The following is a 22,745-nucleotide window of genomic DNA, read 5'->3' as shown; positions in this document are numbered from 1 at the left end:
TCCAATATAAGAAATTGGGGGGAAGAGGAAAGCTGCCATTTCACAGGTAGGATAGGTGAGGTCACCACTCTCACACATTGCCTAGCAAAGTAAGCACTCAAATATTTATGGATATGGTTGAGTGTGTGTGTGTGCTAAGGTGCTTATGGTTGAGTACTTAATATTTTTCTCTAATAATGAACTACACTAATAACGTAGTGTAGAACTACACGAATAACGTTAACAGTAGTAACCAATACCAGATTCATTTGAGCTACACATAGGTGGTGACAAAGTAATGTATTGACCCATTAGAACATAACATGTTTTGTGTTCATATCAGATTAATATGAGGACTTAAAAAAATCTGATAGCTGCATGGTAATTTAAAACTCTAGGAAACAAGTTGAATGGCAAATAATAAACCTTTCTGATCATATGTTTATGATTCAAGATGTAAAAGAAAACCCCAGGTGAACATTGAACTTTTGTAGCATTCAGCTGAGTGACAGAGTGTACCCTCGGTGCATGGAACTCTTGTGACAGGGTTTTCTTTAAGGAACAAAAATCTCCATCTTGGTTTGCGCCCCACAGTACAATTGTTTCCCAAATCAGGCTGTTTCGAGTAACATATGAAACAGCGTATGGCTATCCCTCCCATCCCAAAGCAAATGTTTGTTTTGTTGCAGCAATGGAAACATTTCCATTGGTGAAGCAAATATTTAGAGCTGAAAGAAACATTTGGGCAGCCAGGATGTGTCAAAATAGAACAGATGCCTGCCTTTCAAAAAATACAATTAAAAAAAAAAAAAAGCCACCTTGTACTTGACTGCTGATGTTACAGCCACAATGGGTTATGCAAGAAATTAGATGCTGTAAATGTCATTCTAATCTGATCTTCTCGGCACATCTCTGCACCTTCTTCTTCCTTGGCTTTTCTCTTCCAGAAAATGGGGATAATCATTCCAAGTGATTTTGTTCACAATTAAGTTTCCTTTTTCCCTCCAAATATTTTCTTTGTTCTTAAAAATTAATTTATTCTTTTGAGTCAGAAATATGTTCACATGGAACAACAATACACAGTGAAAAGGCCGCCTTCAGTCTATGTGCCCAGCTAGTCTCCTCTCCACCGGGGACCAACGTTACCTGTTTCTCATCAGTCTTTATTTTATGCTTATACACATGACTAAACAGATGTGTTTGTGTGTGTGCATACTTCTATTCTTTTTTTTTAAAAACATAGAGGTTCCATTCACCCTTCATCTAGTTTTCCCCACGTTCCATTTATCCTTTTTGTTTTTCCTCGTCTTTGAGACGGTTGGTTCTAAGAGTTTGCTTGTTTAAAATGCACTGTGTCAGGTAGCAGAGTGGGGAGCAGGCAGGTCAGGCTGCACTTGCTCCATCCCTCCAGGGCGGTAAGAAGAGTGCTGTGTTGGGCTTCTGGTTCTGCCCTGGGTCTCACCATCGCTGGCAATCAGTGCCCCCTCTCCCTGCTCTATTCTCTCCACCTGTAAAACAGAAGGAAAGGAAAAGAAAAAGAACAGGTTAGATGAACTTCAACTTTTCTTCCAGATCTAAATTACTTTGGTCGTCAAAGGTGAAGTTTTCTTTTTCTTTAAACAAACTTCACTTCCTCTTTTAAAAGGAGTGGAAGAGTCAAGGATGGTTAAAGGTGTTTATTAACTTGGCCTTCCTATCTATGCACAAACATACATCTAGCTTCCTTGGCCTTCGGTGTTCAAGTAACAGTGATCCCTGATATTCCTACTCCTCAGTCCTTAAGACGTACTTCCTCCCCAGGACTTGTTCACTGCCCAGTGGGAAGGGCTGGCTTCCCAGCCTGTTGCCAGGAACCTGCAGGGTTAGCTGCTGCTGTCCAGCACAGCCAGCAGCAATGTTTGTCGGGCTTTGGAATTGATGATCATATATGAGAAGCAACCCCTGTTTTTGTTTTTAATTTAGCAGAGAGGGATTAAGAGGAAAAAAAGGCAAAGCCTTTAGAGGCTGGATCTAAAAATAGACATCATAGATGCTGATTGGAAACCCTCCCAGTCTTTCATACGAGAGATCTCAATTTGTGTTACACAGAGGGGCAGCTCACGTCTGTCTTGTTCACCAGTTATACTACTCCCCAGAGAAGCTCAATAAATTTTACAGGGAAGTTTCCTCCTCATGCGGAAGGAGCTTAAGCTCAGCGACTGGTGTGGCTGAAATAATTTAGGGCTCCAAGGGAATCCGTCCACCTTGTAGAGTAATGTAACAAAAGTAAATGTGCAGAAACTTTTGATCTTGGTTGATTTGGCCATGTCATCAGTGGTGCTGGGCTCTGGCTCCTATGACCCCAGCCTGTCTGATCTGGAGTAAAACTGCTCCCCAGAACTTGCGTTTAGTTCCACTGCTAAAATGACCCTTTGCCTGATTCACTCGCAGTGGTTGTGGAGCTTGCCTTCTGGGGTTCTGCCGTTTCCACCACTAGTCCTTTGAAGCCTCTGAACTTGGCTGAGTTTTTATGTTTCCCTTTTGCCTCTCTGAGCGGCACAAAGAGCCTCTCTGAGGGACATTAAGAAAGCAGAGCTGTCTTCTCTGCTTAGACTGATGGTAGACCAAGCCTGGCGGGCTCCTCAGTCTGATCTAGTGGCGCAGTAGCTTTTGCACTGGCTTTTTACTCAGTGATTTATACTTGGAGACGTGGCTGGGTGATATCCAGTGTCCTTTTGTCTTTGTGTTTATTTTTCTTGCACATTTAATGTATTTAAAGGATATATTGTCTTTATGGTTCACTGGGATAAAGGAGGGGATTGGTGCAAGTTTTAATGAGAGGTCCCTGGCTCTCTGTGTTGAGATGAGAATTATATTCTTGGTTAGATATCTTTCTTTCCATAGGTGGCAGGAGGCACTGTTTTGCTGCTTTTGGAAATAGCATTTCTGCCTAACGATTTTTAGAAGGATACTGAGGACATTGAATTTCAAGGCATCCTCAGCAACTTTTCCTCCTGTTGTTGAAACTTTGCTTATTTAAGGAGAGGTGACACTGTTGTGTCTTGTTCTTGAATTTACATATCAATACGAAAAGAGTGGAGACTGGCCCCACCATCAGATCAATTTTTATAAAAACTCTTTCCATTCAGAGTAATGCTGTTTGAAACTAGTTTTCTTAAAAACTGTTTTTTTGCTGCTTGGAAAGACTTAATCAGCGGAGGAGAAAGCATTTGGCTTATTTGCTTAATATTTTAACCAAGTGAATTAGACAGGTTGGGGGGCTGGGGGGAGGGAATAAGAAAGTGGGTGGGGGAGGCCCCATAAACAAGGTGATATATAATATTTTTTTTGTTCTCCTTTTAAATAAATACCGATCAGCTTTATGTTCAGAGACAATAGGAGCCGTTGGCTTAAATTTGCAGTTTACTGTATTTATGGCTGTAATATCAAGGTGCTGCCGTCGTAATTTCATGCCCCAATGAGAAGAGCAAGGTCGAAGCAAATGCTTCCATCGGCATCTGCTAACACACTAACTCATAAACAAGGCCCGGCTGGATCAGGTGGCACGGAATAATACAGGCTAATGAAATACAGCACAGCTTTCCATTACTGTTAGTTTTTACAGTGTCGTCATTACGTGTAATTTATGTTTAAAAAATTCAATTTTATACAAGGCACTGGGAAATAGGGGTCTACAGGTCATCCAACGACTTTTAGAGGCTCTGAGAGTCCTTATTGTACTCCACCATTCCAACAAAATGTTAATAAAATTAAAAAAAAAAAAATACTTTTCCCCCCTGTCTCCTCCCCTAACCTTTTCTGAGAGAGTTGATTTTTCTTTTAATTTGGGGAGTATTTTTAGCCAGCTGTCTTCTCTGCCTCATCTCCTCCCAGAGTGTGCCTGGGTAGATAACTAGTTGTGTTCTGAGAGAGGTGACCCTGTTCAGTTTCCCCGCATCCCAGATGAATCTCCTAAGTCCTGTAAATAGACTGAGATGAGGGCAGAAGACAGCCGAGTGGCCAGCCCATAACTGCTGCCCGTGGCCATTGGACCCCTGGCCCTGTTCCCTGATCCCCGTCAGACTCCACATTTTTATTATAAAACTCGAGCTGGGCCGAACAGTGCTGTCGGGCATTCATCACCTTGCTTATTTCCCAGCTATTCCCTACCCCTGCTGTCCCGGTGGTTGTTTGACCTGAGGATACAGAGAACAGTGCTGCCTGCTGTCCTCTTGTCTCTCTGCTTCCCCTGTATGGAGCCAGGCAGTGCCCAGCAGATCCTTATTCTGACAAAGTCTGGTTTGGTTTTGTTTGCATTTTAATAGAAACCTTTAAACAATTTTGTTTATCCTCTAAGGGATAAAAATAAGCAGGTGTGGCAGCCCTGAGGCCATTGACTTCACTTGCTGCAGCTTTATTAATCAGCAGAATGTAGCTTGCTTGTTCTGTCCTTTTAAAAGAATCCCACCCTGCAGAAAGTGTTGGAAGAGAAGTCCCTGCGCAGTGTCTACACGGGGCTTCTCCAGGGAAAGGAAACCGTTCGGGGAGGTAGATTCCAGAGAACCGAACCCGAGAGGACTAGAAGTCCTCTTCACTCCTCCTCTACATCTGAGAGAGGCTCCCTCTGAATTCAGCGCAGTTTTGCAGATCAGAAGCTGGGGAGAGGCTCCCTCTGAATTCAGTGCAGTTTTGCAAATCAGGCAGCTGGGGAGAGGCTCCCTCTGAATTCAGTGCAGTTTTGCAGATCAGACAGCTGGGGTCTTAAAGGTGAAATGACAAGAGGCGGGCATCCCGCTCTGCCTGCTCACCTTGGACAAGTCCCCTCATGTTCCTTTCTCCTCCTCTTAAGTAAAGCTAGCGAGGGGATGGGATAACTGAGCAGGACTTTCTTAGTTTTGCTCTCCGTCAATAACAGAGCTTAATTGTCGTGTCACAGACTGGGGGAGGAGCTGGTAGCTCCTCAAATCGCTAGGTAGCAGAGGTGAAGACCCTGAGAGAGCATCAAAATGCAAAGTGCTAACGATATTAGGTCATGTCATTGACACCCCAGCTGAAAGGAAATGTTAGGCTTTCCTAAAATTGGTGAATTCTTCCAAAGGCAGCAGCTAAAGGATGACTTGAGGTGGGGTGGCGGGGGAGGAGGTCTGCCTGCCACAGGACGACGACACCCTTTTCTCCTGTCTGCTCTGCTCAGCCCTTGCTCAGTCCCTCTGCAGTTAGATTACTCCTTGCAGATAGCAATCAACTGGAAGGAAGTGTGTTTGTCTAATTTGCATAAGATTATTTAAAACAAAAAAAAAAAAGGTCTGCATTAGTCAGGGTGATGGTAAACAACGCAAAGAGATGTCTTTTATAATATAGCCTGTGTCTCAGCTTTCAGAGCCAAATATAATTCATTTACAATTGGCAGTTTCCTTTATTATTCCTTTTAACCTTTTGGATTCTGCAAGGTCTCTATCGAATCTCTCCACTGTTTGTCTCAGTGAGGGTGGGTGGAAACCTGGATGTCTTCCGTGTGGCCCCTGGGCAATGCCCCATCCATTTGTAAGGGCAGGGTCCTTTCAGCACCAGGAGCTGGTGACAGGGTAGGTAAGTGCTGTGTTCGGAGAGGAGTAACACTCCACCTCACCTCCAGCTCTGTGAGTCCCTGATGAATCACTTGAGTTCTGTGGAGTCAGTCTTCCCTAAGCTGGGAGACACTCCAGAGGAAAGGCACTAAGGGAAGCGTAGGCACCAGCCTGTGAGAGACCTTGGATTTATTTGATTAGAATATGAGGAGATGAGGTCGCTCTACCCTTGTCACTTGGTGGTGTTCAAAAAATTGTCCGGGTGACATTTGCAAGTTAGATCCAGGCGTTAAGTTCCCGTGTCATTTTGGTATAGCCGCATTCATTGGCTATTACCTGACCCTGATGCTGGGAAAGATTGAGAATAGGAGGAGAAGCGGGCGGCAGAGGATGAGATGGTTGAATGGCATGACCGACTCAATGGACATGAATTTGAGTGAACTCTGGGAGATAGTGGAGGACAGAGGAACCTGGCATGCTGCAGTCCCTGGGGTCTCAAAGAGTTGGGCACAACTTAGTGACTGAACAACATAGACGGAGTACTGTGAGGGGAGTGGGGGAAGATAGATCAGTCCTCATATTTTAACAAAACTGAAGGCTTCAGGCATCATTTTGGAGTCTGCCTTTTGATGTGCTGTAACTCTGTGCCGTCATGGGAAGTCACCAGGCTGGAGACGGAGAGCCTGGGGTTTCATCTGCCATCACCAGGCTTTTACTACTAGGATTTGAGGCATAGTTTTCACCCTCCTTCAGCCTCAGTTCTTTTGTTTTTGTTTTTTGAGTCTGTCAAATAAGGTCGATGGTTCGGGTGATGGCCCAGCTCTGAAATTATATTGTTCATTGAGACTGTCAAAATGCTTCTCTTTTTAAAAAAAAAAAGAATAAAAATAATTCATTTTCTGTAACTAAATCAAAATCCTGCTTCTCCGGAGAACTGGGGATATCAGAACTCCAGCCAATGTAAATGTGACGCATCACATGTTAAGGTCTCTGTGAAACCAGAGCTTGGAAGGAAGTGCCGATGCCCTTTAAGCCGTGGCCGCTCTTGTGGGCTTGGCTGCAATAATGCAGGGAACACGTTTTATTAGGAAAATAGGCTTCGTCAGAGCTCCAGGCCTGAGGGCAGGACCACGGGCAGGGAGTCCTGTCCCTTTAACCGGCCCCAGCTCCCAGCAGCACAGCACAGCCTGTAACTTGCCGTATATTTCCCCAGTGCTAAACATTATCATACTTGTTTATATTTGAAAGAGCCGAAAGGGAAAATGAGAATGCAACCAAATGCTCCTTTTGGGAGAATTACCCTCATTTGCAGCCAGCGACTGACAGGGCTCGCGAACCACCAGGTTTATAAAGTCCCGTCGTGAGCCAGTGACCAGCCGCTTGTGCTGATGCCGCAGGCGCCCTGTCTCTCTCGTGGCTGATAATGGGGGTGAAACCATTGATGATGGGGGTGAAACCATGTCCTTCCTACTGGAACCTGGAATAGGGCTCCCCTCCTAGCTGGAAGGACAGACAGGCAGTCAGCACCCGGGCTGGAGCCCGGGAGGCGCTCGTTTGGGGAAGCGTGTTCTTTATGTTTGCCCAGCTTGTCTGTCTCTCCTGCCCCTGTCCTTGGGAGGCCACTGCACAGAAAAACAGACCTTTTGCAACAAGCTGGGGCCTTAGGGAGGAGGAACATCCCCTGCCTGGCCCCACGTACTCAAATTCAACTCTTGTATTTGAGGGTGCCATGGCCTTCCCTGGTGGCTCAAACAGTAAAGAATCTGTCCTTAATACAGGAGACCCGGGTTTGATCCCTAGGTCTGTAAGAGCCCTTGGAGAAGGTAATGGCAACCCACTCCAGCATTCTTGCCTGGAAAATTCCATGGGCAGAGGAGCCTGTGGAGCCTGGCAGGCTACATACAGTCCATGAGGTTGCGAAGAGTCAGACACAACTGAGTGACTGAACAACAGTAAGCACCAGTGAATGGTTCCTTTGCCCCCTGCCAGCCTCTCTTCTGCCCCTGACGTCAGCCTATTGAGAGGATGCTGCACTTACTTGGGGGACCCAGCAGAACTGAGACGCCATGGAGGAGTGGCCTTGCCCATACTGGCTGGTGTGCCAGGGTGAAGAGGACAGGAGGCACAGTGTTAAATGGGGAGGAACCTCAAGTGCTCAGTGCAGAGAGGAGAGATGGCCCAGGGCCATTTAGAGTCGTCCAGGTATTCTCCTTTGACCACTTGTGGGGGGCGTGAGGAGTTTGAGGGGCAGCTGCAGCCAGCTCGCTTGCCAGCATGGTGCAGGGCAGCGCTGAGCTTGGGCAGCGCTTGAGCATTAATATGCTCCGGCTATTAGCCCCTTGGCACAGAGTGCAGGGCCTCACACTTTGGAAGATGCTGATCCTTAGAACCTCCTTGTACTTCATCTACCCCCAGGGGCAGATAGACCATGCTGAGGGCCTCTAATGGGGAGCTGCTGAGCAGATGTGGCCACACTCTCAGCTCGAGTTTAAAAGCTCTGTGTGGCGGCTGGGCTGGATGCCGGCATTCCCAGAACAGCCAGAGTGCTTTGCAGACTAGCAGAGGCCTCCCACCTGCTTCTCCCACTGTTAGCGCCTGGAGTACTTCTCTGTGCAGGATCGCTTCCCCGACTGCCCTGTGGAACAATCTCACACCTGTGTGCCACTCTTGACCATCCTGAAGCTCTCAATCAATTGGTTGCGGCCTTCGTCTCTTCCCTGAGAGCCAGCATCCCCCGTCTGCCTCTGACCTGTTGAAATATCCCAGCTGTGCGCCCACTGGACGGGTGGTCTTCATGGGTTTTTCAGTTGCCTTTTATCCTTCCATGGGCAAATCCTCTCCACGTGTCATAGCCACTGCAGATGGCGCCCTGCTATTTCCTCATGTCCCAAGTGCACTGTGGTTTAGAGTATGAGAGGATTTTTTTTTTTTTTAAGGAAAAAGAAAAACTAGCCAAAGGCAATATAGGCAGCCTGCGATAGGCTAGAGTAATAATCATCTGAAAGTTTGGGCCTGGCCTTGTTTTGATCTGTTTTCTTGTTTTATTTTCTTCTTTACATTCTATATCCCATTCATACTAATCACAGTCAGTCCTGATTTTTCTTTTTATTTCTGCATTTGTCATAAAATAAAGCAAATTATTCCCGTCTTCAGAAACGATCTAGACTAATTAGTCGTCTCACCCAATAATTAGTTTTTTGTTTCCCTGTCTGTTTTCATGCATTATTGTTAGTTTTTTCCCCTCTTTTTTTTAACACCATTACAGATTAAAATGAGCCACATTTGCAGTTGATGGTATCTGTTTTCGGGGGAAGAATGGAGAATTGCAGTACAGAGCGACTTCAAAAGCAGCAATAAACTCAAGGATAAATTAAGGAAATTGAATGAGCCACATTTGGAAGCAGTGTTGAGGCTAATATTCTGTCGCTTAAGGTTAAATTGCAGCCGAAAGAGGTTCCGGAGAATCCGAAATCGGGGAAGCAACTTAACAGGATGCTAGGCGTCCTGTGACTCCAAGGTCTTTTCTCAAATGAAGATTTTGTTGCAGCCATGGACAGTGGCAAAAGGCACTCACCTGCAATTATGTCCTCTTCTCCCCCAGGGCTGACAGATGAAGAGATCGATTTGGCTTTCCAGCAGTCAGGCACGGCTGCCGATGAGCCTATGTCCTTGGGCCCAGCCACACAGGTGGTTCCTGTCCAGCCCCCTCACCTCATTTCGCAGCCATACAGTAAGTCACCTGCTCAAGCTCCTGCTTTAACCTTGACTGGGATTCAGAACTCTGGCCAAAGGGTAGTGCTTCACGTCTCTCAGACTCAGCAAACCAGGGGAGACTGGGCGTAGGAGATGGCTCTTGGGTTTTTCTAAAGTCCTCTTCTAGACAAACTTTTAAGTATGTGACAAAGGTTTAAGACATGAGAGACAAGAATAAATGAGTTTCTTTTTTTGTTTCAAGTATTTTGGTTTTGAGCAAGAATCTGTAAAAGTATTTATTGGTTCTGTTTTCATTTTCTTATATTAGTGCATTTTGCTTGTTGAAGTGTTAGTTGCTCAATAGTGTCTGACTCATTTTTGACCCCATGGGCTATAGCTCACCAGGCTCCTCTGTCTATGGGATTTTCCAGGCAAAAACACTGGAATTGGTTGCCATTCCCTTCTCCAGGGAGTCTTTTGGACACAGGGATCGAACCCAGGTGTCCTTTATTGCAGGCAGATTCTTTACCATCTCAGCCACTAGGGAAGCCCATGTTACTGTTTTGCTAATAAGAACATAAACATCTAATTTATGGATACATTCTTGTTTGGTCACTGAAATAATATGTCTCCTAGTTTTATCTTTTAAAGTTAATATTAATAGGTTTAAGCTAGCCCTCCCTACCCCACCCCTCTTCTTCCTTCCTTCCTTCCTTGTCCTGGCTATACCACATGTATTTATATAATGGCAGTCTGTGAGAGAATTTCAAATTAAATGTGAACATCCTTTTTGAATGCAACTTTTAATTGTTACATGAGAACATGACCCATAAGAGGTTTTTGTTGTTGTTAAATGAAAAATGTTTTTAGGAATAAAGATTCTTTAAGCCAGTAATAAATGTACGCTTCCAAAACAGAGGCAGAACCCCATCTTTAAGTCACTTATGAAAAATCTAAAAAGGTTAAAATTGATTCCAAATCAATGGAAAATTGCTCAGTTTTGTGTGAAGACCTCAGCCTTGGATTTGCTGTCTTTCAAAATGCCTCTTCAATAATTGTCTATCTCAGAAGTTTTAATTTTTTCAACACATGCTTTTAAAGTGTTAGATATCCAATTTAAAAATGCACAATTTCAAATGCCAGACTCATTTTGACCCCCACCACATGACCTGGAACCACCTTCTGGCCCCCACTTTGCTGTCTTTCCCATAGACAGGGAGGTGCAGTCATCCGTATAGACAGCACAGGGACCAGGCAGTGGGTTAGAATCCACTTTGTGTGTTACAAGTCTCATTTAGACGTTGCCTTTCCTTTGACCCCTGGATAAGGCTGGGCAGTGAGGAGGTGCCAGGAACTCCAGTTGGTCTCATCCTTGGTCGCCTGGTCCTGCTCAGACCAGAGAGCCAGTGCAGGTGCCGAGCCTTGTCCCGGGGCCTCCGAGCCAGTGGGGTGCATTCGCCAGCCTGGGACTCCATTCTTCCTGGCTAACGTTCTTGTCGATCCATTGTTTTGCCTTGGGTCACTACACACACTCCGTGTTTCTTTTAAATCAAAGGCTGAATCTCTGCACTTTTTCTCCAGTTGTGTCCCTGGGCCCAGGGTTTGGTGGGATTCGTTGAGGACGGGTAGTGGCAGCTGGGGTGCAGAATTCTCTAAGATGCACATCTGTCCTGTTCCAGCTGTTCCCTTCATGACTTAATGCCGAGCGGGTCTCCTGGCTACTTGGCAACTTCTTGCTCAGAACAGATTATTCTGTGAGTCACAGCATTGGCCTAAAACATCATACATTTGCCTACTTTCAGTGGGCACAAAGGATTAAAACGCTCGCCTCTCTGAGAGGGGCAGAAGAATGGGGGTGGCGAGGGCATTCAGTCATTTCAATCACTCTCCTGCCCAGATCTCTCTGAGAAAAAGCATTGCTCCGTTTAGGTATTTAGGTAGGAATATTTTTAAGAGTCTCCCAGCCCTAAAAATAAAATACATCTTCTTAGAGACAGACTCCTTCCTGCTTTGACACTAGTATAAAAACAATGGTAATGGTAATTTTAAATACCTGGAGTTTTTAGTTGTCAGTGTCGAGCTTCACTCTTCTTGTACCGTTACCCTGCTCCTCTCAGCTCGGGGGGTGACTCTCCCTCTCCACTTCTGTACTTTTGCCAAGAGGTGTCAAAACTACTCCAAAAAAAAAAAAAAAACCCTTGATTTTGATTAATATAGAGAAACAAGACTTTGCCTGACTGATAATAAAACTGATAAATGACATTTGAATTACTTGTAGCGGTAATTTATTACATAAAATATCTTTTATTTGACATGCGATTAGTTGCTGGAAGCATCACTCAATCTGACTAGTTTAAACATGCTCTAAAATGAACCCCAGTAAAAACCCGGGCTGTCTGCTGTTGGCATTATGAAATATACTAATCCTGGAGTGAGGAAAAAAATCTGACTTTAAATATTTAAATGATTAATTGGGTTTATATATTTTTTTTACCTTTCTAACCCCCTTAATTACAAGCAAACTCAGGGGAGTTGCTGAACTAGGTGTGCAATCTGCATGCTTATCACCAAGGCATTGTCTGAGTCCTGGGAGGGATTTACGGCCTCCATTCACATGTGTTCCTGCCGATTTTACATCTAGAACTTGGGCAGCCTTTCCTTCCCATTTCTTGGCTTTTTAAGGACATTCCATCTCTGAGCCCAAGCCTAGAAAATGGGATTTTCTGGGCTCAGCCCCAAAACACTCACGTCTGGGGGAGGGTGGTTTTTTCCAAGACCACCCCTGGGAGACCAGTGCTCACAGATCATCACCTCTTGCCCGCCCTCCCGCTTGGTGGCAGGTGTCCCACTCGGTTCCTCTTTTGATATCTGTGGTTGACTTTGAGGTGACAGCAAATGCCAGTGTCAGCAAAGAGCATGGAGACCCACCAGACTGGGACCAGTTCAGGTCGCCAGTGTTTATGAAGCACCTATGGTGAGACTCTTGAGCGTATTTAAAAGGCATTGGGAGACTATTTGAGAGGGAGGTAATTTGAATATACAAGGAAAATGAAATAATAATATATGTTTCCTGGGAAAGTTGGAAAAGAATATGGAGTTGGTTCTGAGCACAAGTAGAAAGATTTACAGTAGATCACAGACAAGAAGCGCTTCCCCATTGGCTCAACGGTAAAGAATCTGCCTGCAGTGCAGAAGACACAGGTTCGATCCCAGGTGGGGAAGATCCCCTGGAGAAGGAAATGGCAATTCACTCCAGTATTCTTGCCTGGGAAATCCCATGGACAGAGGCATCTGGGGTCGCAGAGAGTCGGACATGACTGAGGGACTAAACAGCAGCAACAACTGTAAGCTCAGTACAGTGTCACGAGAGATTTAAAACATGATCTTTAAGATTCTTACAAGCTCTCTGAGAGAGATAAGATAAACTCTTAAGAAAAAGATAATAATATAAGACATTGTGATTTAATGCCAAAATTAATTATACAGACAAGAAACTCCACAGGAATGCAGAAAAGAGAAAAATTAATGTGGGCTCGAGAAGTCGGAGAAGGCTTTGTGGAAGTGGTGGGAGGTTGACACTAAGGGGAAGCTTGGTGTCACCTGGTGTGAGAATAAACCGGTGTTGTCAGGGCTTGAAAGGAAGTCGGGATAAGCTCAGAAGTCAGATCAGGATGCGAAGGGAACTCTGACATTCTCTCTTCTTGGTTTGGTTTCTTTTTGTTCAACTTCAAAGCAGGAGTCAGTGTATGTGTCTGTGCAGAGCCTAACAGAGTCCCAAAGGTTAAGTCCTGATAAACGCTTGATTAATTCATTCATTCTAAGCAGACTTTTCTTCTTTCCTCCCAAAGAGACAAGAATCAAGATAGCTTTGAGATACAGGCAGGATCAGTGTAAATTTTATACGATAATAATTTTTCTTAGGCTTAAATATCCTCCACCCCACCCCCCGCCCCGCCTACTCTCTTTGATAAACAGTTTAGGCTTTTTTAAAGACTGCCCTACAGCTTCAGTTGTCTCTTCTTAAAATAGGATGTAAATGTCTGAGGTTGGTGAAAGGCTTTGACATTTCATTAGGACTCCTGAGAGAGAAAGTGTGTTCTTCCTCAGGCTGTTTTCCCTCTGGCCTGTTTAGTAACAGAAACTTAGCCTTGATTGTCCTGGGTCCCTGAGCGAGCATTTACTGCCAAATGCCTGCTGTGTGCCAGGTGTTGTGTGGGACCCCAGGGATGGAATGATTGAGGCCTGGCTGGTCACTCCCTCCAGCCCTCGTGTCCAGTAGGAAAGGCAGTTAGGGGAACACAGCAGTACTGTGAGGTCGGCCCAGGTGAGGCTGGTGGGACGGACAAGGTGAAGGGCACTCAGAGAGTGGGAGGGGCCTAACTGGACCTGGGGCATGGATGGCTGCCCTGACTAGACAGGACGGACCTGAGCGTCCAAGCTAAAGTGAAGCCACATGGACGTGAACCCGTGTGATGGTCAGAGTGGCTGCACCATGGGATGGGAGTATCAGAAGAGACGACTTGAGAAGAAGGTGACAGCCAGGTCATCACCCTGACGGAGGACAGTCAAAATCACATGGACTTCGTACTTGGAAATCCATCGTCTAATTATTCATGAGGCCATATTAACCTTTTGACCGTATAATTCTTAGACTGATATTAAAATTATTTGTACCATCCAAGCAGGTGCTGCATGGGGAATTAGAGAAGACACCCTGGGGTTGTGCTGAATGGGGCAGGTGTAACTCCCTTTCAAATGCCTCCATCCTGACGGGGCCTGGGGCATCCCTGGCCTCCGTCAGTCTCCTGCTTGCCACCACACGGCCCTGAAACGTTTCCTCACTGCAGATTAAGCTGTGAGTTCCTTGCATTCAGAGGGTTTTGTTTTTGTTTTTAATCTATGGCCCGAGGCTCTGATTTAGCAAGTGTTCTAGAAACACTTGTTAAGTGAATAAATGGTGGTGGACATGTGCTTGAAAATTGAAAAGTGCCGGGTGATACCCTCAACTTAAAGTGGGGGATCAGGTGTGCTGCCCAGGTAGCCAGTCATTGAGGCCTCCTGCGTCCTCCGGGCCCAACAGCTGTGGAAGTAGAGGACAGGCATTGCTAACCCACGCCATCTTGTATGGTGTGAGTGGTAAGAGCTTTTGGGATTTAAGAACAAAGGAAACCCCCAGGTGCTGGTCTCAGGCCAGGCGTTATGGAGGAGACAGGTCCTGGGAGGCACCTAGAAGTGGGGATGGGAGGCGGTGGAAGTGGATCTAGAACAGACTGTAAATGGAAGCGCTATGGACAGCCTCCCTGTTCCCACCAAGAAATAAAAGGGGAGGAATCTGTTTCTCTCTCTTCCATTTCTCTGTCAAGTTTAGCACACAGATTTCACCTTCTATACTACATAAAAGTTACTGATTTGCTGATAGAGGAAGCATTTCTCTAATTTTGAGGAAACTGTTTTTCTTCCTTTGTCCCTGTGACTGGTTGAGAATAGCAGCTCTTCAAGGGCCAGCACCTGTCTGTTTTCTTTGCTTTGTGTTATGCTTGGTGTGGTGCCTTGTGGGTGCTGAGTAAACACTATGTGTGGTTATTGAAAACCATAAGCATTACCTTAAACTATGGAGTGGAGAAGTCCTCTCCTTAGATTTCTTAGACCACTGACAGAGTGTTTGGTGCTGGAAGTAGCTAGGATCATGGCTGTGCTAACAGTGCAGGCTGTGTTAGTTGTATAAGATTCTGCAACGAATAAGAGTGGTTTAAACAAAACAAAAGCCTCTTTCTCTAAGTAAACATAGGCAGTCGAGGCTGCTGCACTGGCTTTGTGGTCCTCAGGGACCCCAGCACTGCTCACACCTGGCGGTCATGTAGCTTATACTCCATTGTGACTGCTGCAGCGCCAGCTGTCCCCTCTGCTCTCCAACAAGCAAGAATGGGGAGACGGAAGGAAGAAGGCAAGTCACCTTCTAAGGACACTTCCTGGAAGTCACCCACATACCTTCCCTCTGGTCCCCATTGGCTGGAAGTCAACCTTGCAGCCATGCCTTTCTTCATGAAGGCTGAGAAATGCAGTCCTTGTCCTGATGGGCATGTTCTCAGTGTTCATATCCCATAGAAAGGTTGAGTTGGAATCAATACTAAGTTCAGGATAATGGTTACTTCTGAGTGGAGAGGAAGACGTGGCTAGTTTCTGTGGTGTTTGGAAAGTTTTAACTGGTTAAGTAGGTGGGTTTAGGATTGTTAATCTTAGTATCATGTTTCATAACTTATCTAAATGTTGTATTATTCTTTTATATGTGTCAAATAATACAGGGTACATTTAAAAAGTTGATTTAGAACTCTCACCTCTTGCTTCTTCCTTTGATGTCAGTTGCTTCACTGAGCAGAGAGAGAACTTAGAGCCCACCCTGCTGGATATTGTTTCAGTCACTGCTGACTTCCTTTAGCTCTCTCTTTTAAAAAGCAAACACCCTCTTCCAACAGCATGAGACAGCTCTACTCATGGACATCACCAGATAGTCAATATGAAATCAGGTTGATTATATTCTTTGCAGCTGAAGATGGAGAAACTGTATACAATCAGGAAAAAAGAGACCAGGAGCTGACTGTGGCTCAGATCATGAACTCCTTATTGCAAAATTCAGACTTAAATTGAAGAAAGTAGGGAAAACCATTCAGAGAAGGCAATGGCAACCCACTCCAGTACTCTTGCCTGGAAAATCCCATGGACGGAGGAGCCTGGTAGGCTGCAGTCCATGGGGCTGCGAAGAGTCAGACACGACTAAGTGACTTCACTTTCACTATTCACTTTCATGCATTGGAGAAGGAAATGGCAACCCATTCCAGTGTTCTTGTCTGGAGAATCCCAGGGACGGGGGAGCCTGGTGGGCTGCCGTCTATGGGGTCGCACAGAGTCGGACACGACTGAAGTAACTTAGCAGCAGCAGGGAAAACCATTAGGCCATTCAGGTGTGACCTAAATCAAATCCCTTACGTTATACAGTGGAAGTGACAAACAGATTCAAGGGATTAGATCTGATAGAGTGCCTGAAAAACTATGGACAGAGGTTTGTAATATTGTACAGAAGGCAGTGATCAAAACCATCCCCAAGAAAAAGAAAGGCAAAATGGTTCTCTGAGGAGGCCTTACAAATAGCGGAGAAAAGAAGAGAAGCTAAAGACAAGGGAGGAAAGGAAAGATATATCCATCTGAATGCAGAGTTCCAAAGAATAGCAAGGAGAGATAAGAAAGCCTTCCTAAGTGATCAATGCAAAGAAATAGAGGAAAACAATCGAATGAGAAAGACTAGAGATCTCTTCAAGAAAATTAGAGATACCAAGGGAACATTTCATGCAAAGATGGGCACAATAAAGGACTGAAGCAGTGTGGACCTAACAAAAGCAGAAGGTATTAAGAAGAGTTAGCAAGAATACACAGAACTATACAAAAAAAATCTTATTGACTTGTATAACCACGATGGTGTGGCTACCCACCTAGAGTCAGACATCCTGGAGTGTGAAAACACATGGGCCTTAGGAAGCTTTACTACAAACAAAGCTAGTGGAGGTGATGAAATTCCAGCTGAGCTATTTCAAATCCTAAAAGATGATGCTGTTAAAGTGCTGCACTCGATATGCCAGCAAATTTGGAAAACTCAGCAGTGGCCATAGGCCTGGAAAAGGTCAGTTTTCATTCCAGTCCCAAAGAAGGGCAATGCCAAAGAATGTTCAAACTACTGCACAATTGCACTCATCTCACATGCTACCAGAGTAATGCTCAAAATCCCCCAAACTTGGCTTCAACAGTACATGAACTGAGAACTTCCAGATGTACAAGCTGAATTTGGAAAAGACAGAGGAACCAGAGATCAAATTGCCAACATCCACTGGATCATAGAAAAAGCAAGAGAATTCCAGAAAAACATCTACTTCTGCTTTATTGACTACACTAAAGCCTTTGGCTGTGTGGATCACAACAAACTGTGGAAAATTCTGAAAGAGATGGGAATACCAGACCACCTTACCTGCCTCTTGAGAAACGTGTATGCAGGTCAAGAAGCAACAGTTAGAACCAAACATGGAACAATGGACTGGTTCCAAATTGGGAAAGGAGTATGTCAAGGCTGTATATTGTCACCCTGCTTATTTAACTTATATGCAGAGTACATAATACAAAATGCTGGGCTGGATGAAGCACAAACTGGAATCAAGATTGCTGGGAGAAATATCAGTAACTTCAGATAGGCAAATAACACCATCCTCATGGCAGAAGGCAAAGAGGAACTAAAGAACCTCTTGATAAAGGTGAAAGAGGAGAGTGAAAAAACTGGCTTAAAACTCAGCATTCAAAGAACTAAGGTCATGTCATCCAGTCCTGTCACTGCCTGGCAAATAGTTGAGCAAACAATGGAAGCAGTGAGAGTCTTTATTTTTGGGGACTCCAAAATCACTGCAGATAATAAATGCAGCCATGAAATTAGAAGATGCTTGCTCCTTGGAAGAAAAGCAAAGACAAACCTAGACAATATATTAAAAAGCAGATACATTACTTTGCCGAAAAAGGTCTGTATAGTCAAAGCTGTGGTTTTTCCAGTAGTCTTATATTAGTGTGAGAGTTGGACCATAAAGAAGGCTGATCACCGAAGAATTGTTGCTTTTGAGCTGTGGTGTTGGAGGAGACTCTTGAGAGTCCCTTGGTCTACAAGGAGATCAATCTGTAAGGAAATCAACCGTGAATATTCATTGGAAGGACTGATGCTGAAGCTCCAATACTTTGTCCACCTGATGCGAAGGACTGACTCATTGGAAAAGACCATGATGCTGGGAACGATTGACGGCAGGAGGAGAAGGGGACAATAGAGGACTAGATGGTCAGATGGTATCACTGACTCAATGGACATGAGTTTGAGCAAGCTCTGGGAGATGGTGAAGGACAGGGAAGTCTGGCATGCTGCATTCCGTGGGGTTGCAAAGAGTTGGACACAACTGAGTGACTGAACAACAGCTCTTTTTTTTTTTAATTTCTTAACAGACTTTAAAAGACAACTTAATTGAGATATGGGGCTTCCCAGGTGGTGCTAGTAATGCAGAGGACGTAAGAGATGGGTTTGACCCCTGGATCAGGAAGATCCCCTAGAGGAGGGCATGGCAACTCCAGTATTTTTACCGGGAGAATCCCATGGACAGAGGAGCCTAACACGCTATGGTCCATGCAGTAACAACTGAAGCAACTTAGCACACATAGTGAGGTATGTTTTATGTAAAATAATGCACCCATTTTCGTTGTACAGTTTGAGTTTTGACAAGTGTTCACTTTTCTGTGGCTGTCATGACCACTTTGTGGAGCATTTCTGGTACCCCAGGCGATTCCCCGTGACCTGTTCCCAGGCAGCCCATCCTGTCCTGACTCCGGGGGAACCCCTGGTCTGCTCTCTGTTGCTGCCCATTAGACTCCTCTTTCCTAGTTTTGTATGAAGAAAATCATATCTTATGTCCTCTCTCATGTCTGATTTCTTTCGCTCAGCATCATGTATTTGAGATCCATCTAGATTGTTGAACAGATCAGAAATTCCCTCCTTTATCACAGAGCCATGTCCCGCGTTAAGGACGCTCTGTGGTTTGTGTGTCCATTTACCGTTGATGGATTTCAGGCTTTGGACTGTTTTCAGTGTTGAGCTGTTAGGAGTAAAGCTCTTTTAAACATTTGTGTACAAGTCTTCATATGTTTTTGTTTCTCTTGTGTAAATGTCTGAGAGTGGAATTACTAGGTCACAGGTTAAGTGTAAGTTTCACTTTATAAGAAATTGCCAAACTGTTTCAAAGTGGTTATACTGTTTTTCATTCCCATCTGCAGTGTACAAGAGCCTGTAGTTATTGCATATCCTCACTAACAGCTGATATTTTCCCTCTTTTTAATTTTAGCAACTCTCGTGTGTGTATAGTGGAAACTCATAGTGGTTTGAGTTTACACTTCTGTGAAGACGAACAGCATTGAGCATCTTTTTATATGCTTGTCCATTTACATATCTTTTTTTGTCAAGTGACTGTTCCAATCTTTATCCATTTTAAATTATCTTATTATTGGGTTGGAAGAGTTCCTGTATATTCTGCATTCAAGTTCTTTGTCAGATATATGCATGGTTAGTATTTCCTCCCAGTCTGTGGCTAGCTTTTTCTTTTGCTTTTGCTTTACATTGCCTTTTGAAAAACAAGAAATGTAAAATGTGATGACATACATCTTTTTTCCCCCCAACAATTCATGGTTTTTGTGTCCTAGCTATGAAGCCTTTGCTTACCCCAAGGTTAGAAAGATTTTCTCCTGTGTATTCTTCTTGAAGTTTCATTGTTTTCGCTTTTCTGTTGAGATTGTGATTCACTCTCAGTTAATTTTTGTGTGTGTGTAATGTGAAGGTCAAGGTTCATGTTTTCCTGATGGTTATCCTGTTGTGTCACCACCAGAGGTTAAAAACATTGTCCTGTCCCTGTTATGTGTCCCTTTATCAAAATGCAGTTGTTTATGTATTCATTGGTCCGTTTATAGCCTTACTTAAAATTTTCTAAGCTGTTGAGGTATATGTTAGATATTACTAAACTCCCATCTCAAGTGTCCAATTCAGTGATTTTTAGGAACTTTACGAAGCGATATATATCAGTTTCAGAGCACTTTCACCCCCCAGATAAGCTCCTTTGTGCCCGTTTACTGTTACTGTCACTTCAGCCCCAGGTGACCGCTCACCTGCTTTGCACCGCCGTCAGTTTACCTTTGCTGAACATGCCAGGTAAACAGAGTCAAACAGAGCGTGATCCCTTGTATGTGCCTTCTTTCAGCTGGCGTGTTTTTGAGATTCTTCATGTGATAGTGTGTAGCACTGGTTCCATCCTTCCCATTTATAAACAGTATTCCATTGTACAGCTGGACCACATTTTGTCCATCAGCTCACCAGTTGGTGGGCCTTTAGGCTGTTTGCAGTTTCGGCTACAGGACTCATGATGCTGAGGATGTGTGTGGACGTCCATTCTCATTCCCCCTGGGTGACCATCTAGGAGTATGATTGCTTGGTCATACGGCAGTCTTATGTTTCTGGATTCTTAATTTTTTTTTCCAATCAGCTTCTTTGAAGTATAATTATACACAATATAATTAATCCGTTTCAAGTGTACAGTTTGATGAGTTGTACATACCGTAACTCAATTAACTCATGTAACTGACACTAAGTTTCATGCGAAACTGTAACTAAACACTAAAATTTCATGTAAATGGGCTCGTACAGCACAGTCTTTTGTGTCGTAACATAACACTTTTGAGCTTGATCCAGGTAATGAATATTTTAGGCTTTGTGAGCTATACCTTTCTGTCACGTATACCATTCCCCCCTCATCCTTTAAAAATATGAAAACTGTTCTGAACTCACAGCTGAACAAAAGCACGATGATGTGGGACTTGGCGAGCGTGCCAGGGTTTGCCGACTCCTGACTTCACTGTGTGGTTGTTTCACAACTTGTTTATCCATTGACTGTTGATGCCTGTTTGGATTGTTGCCTGTTTAGGGCTATATGAATAATGCGTCCATGACATTCACATGCAAGAAGTCTGTGTGTACACAGATATTTCCTTTCTTTTAAGTAAATACCTAGGGGTGGAATGCCTTAGTCACATGCTGGGTGTATGCTTAACTTTGTACGATATTGTTAAAACTATTTTCCAAAGTGTTTGTGCCATTCTCCATTCCCATCAGCAAGGTGTGAGAATTTCAGTAGTTCCACATCCTTGACAACACTTGGTATTCTCAGTTTTTTAAGTTTAGCCATTCTAACATTTAGGTAATAGAATCTCATTATAATTTTGTGTTTCTGTAATGACTGATGATGTCAGGCATATTGTCATGTGCTTAATGGCCATTCATGTCTCTTTTGTGAAGTGTCTATTCCAATCTACTGCCCAGTCTTTTTAAAAAAAAAATCACCTTGTCTTTTTTATTATTGAGTTGTAAAAGCACTTTGTATATTTTAGTTACAGGTCCTTGATCAGATATATGTTTTGCAGATGTTTTCTTCCAGACTACAGAGATATATTCTTGACAGGGCCTTTTGAAAAGCAAAAGTTAATTTTTCTTTTCCTTTCTTTTTTTTTTTTTTAATTTTTGGCCACACCTTGTGGCATATTGGATCTTAGTTCTCAGACCAGGGATCGAACCCCTGCCCCCTGCAGCAGAAATGCAGAGTATGAACCACTTGATGCCAAGGAAGTCCCCAAAAGTTTTTGGAATATCATTTTTATGATATCCATTTTATCTTTTTCTTTTTCTTTATGGTTCATGCTTTTTATATTTAAGATATGTTTGTCTACCCCAAGGTTGCGAAGATTTTCTTCTGTTTTTTTCTGTTTTCTTACTGAAGCACTATAGTTTTTGCTTTTGGGTTTAGGTACATGATCTGTTTTGAGTTAACTTTTATGTATGGTGTAAGGAAAGGGTCAGTGTTCATTTTTACCCCTCCTATGGATATCCAGTTGTCCCAGCACAATTGTTGTGAAGATTATTCTTTTCCCATAGAACTACCTTGGCTTCTTTGTCAAAAATCAGTTTACCGTTCAAGTGTGAGTCTGTTTCTGGACTCTACTAAATTCTTACCATTTAATTAGAGCTCGTATTTTTAAATCTGTGGGTGAGGTCGCGGATGTGCCTCTCAGTGTCCTTCCTGCCTGAAGATGACACTGCTGATAGCGTTGCAGCCCATGAGAAGTGGGAAAGATCGTCTTTCACAGGACATTCATGCGAAGACAGGCCTTGGATGTCCAGGTGTGACTGCTGTTGAGCTGCTGTAGTGCCCTCAGCCTTTCAGGCTGTCCAGGTGCTTCTGTCGGAGCCGAGCTGCTCTGTTTCTAGTCGCTGTGCTCTGGGTCAGTTTGTCTTTCTGGCCACTGCCAGCCATCCTCAGCTCAGCCTGTGGTGCCGTTCAGCTGGTCATCAGTCTCCCTGTGCCTTTAGCCTGCCAGTCCTTTGCTGTAACAAGCACTGATTTGGCGGACTGGCTTTATTCCAGGACCTCGCTGTGGATGAGCCTGTCTCATCATTTAATTTTCAGGGTGCCTTGCGAGCAGAACTGATGGGATGATTTAAGAAGCTAGATCCACCACTGTGTAGTCCTGGCTCCAGCCTTGGTGAGCCACGGGTTGGGGGTGGGGACCTCAGCTAGACTTGCCCAGTGCCTGCCACTGCCCAGCCCTGTGCTCAGGCCACCAGTCTCCCCAGGGACTTGATAGATAGCATCTCTATGTTGTCAGCCAGCACAACCCTGGATACAGATCGTCTCAGCAAGATAGTTTCATGACAGTTTTCAGCTCTCTTTTGTTGATGCCTCTTTACTGGATCGTGGGATTTCTGTGGTGTCCGTGGGTCTCTGGCTCAGTGGTTTCAAGTTCAACATTGCTGTGTTGTGCGCGTGATTCCTGCCCTACACGTGTTCTTATTTGATGATGTCTGTTCTCGCCTGCAGGTGACAATCTCTTGGTAGATTGAGATACAGCCAAAGGAGCTGA

General features: G+C 44.2%; 1 protein-coding gene across 4 annotated transcripts in view; it reads left to right on the top strand.

The window, feature by feature from the left end:
• Positions 1-22,745, top strand: part of PEX14 (peroxisomal biogenesis factor 14) — a 142,461-nt gene that overhangs the window by 104,069 nt on the left and 15,647 nt on the right. For 3 of the 4 annotated variants that reach the window (XM_019976606.2, XM_019976607.2, XM_019976605.2), the window contains one exon: positions 9,127-9,255. The exons of the other annotated variant lie outside the window; for it this stretch is intronic. In XM_019976606.2, the coding sequence (XP_019832165.1) occupies positions 9,127-9,255 (129 nt within the window). The remainder of the gene's footprint in view (positions 1-9,126; positions 9,256-22,745) is intronic. 4 annotated transcript variants of the gene reach the window in all.

This window comes from Bos indicus, chromosome 16, assembly GCF_029378745.1.
Source record: "Bos indicus isolate NIAB-ARS_2022 breed Sahiwal x Tharparkar chromosome 16, NIAB-ARS_B.indTharparkar_mat_pri_1.0, whole genome shotgun sequence".
In the NCBI taxonomy this organism is placed as follows: domain Eukaryota; kingdom Metazoa; phylum Chordata; class Mammalia; order Artiodactyla; family Bovidae; genus Bos; species Bos indicus.
The sequence above is the reverse complement of the archived record's forward strand: the minus strand, read 5'-3'. Positions and strand labels throughout refer to the sequence as shown.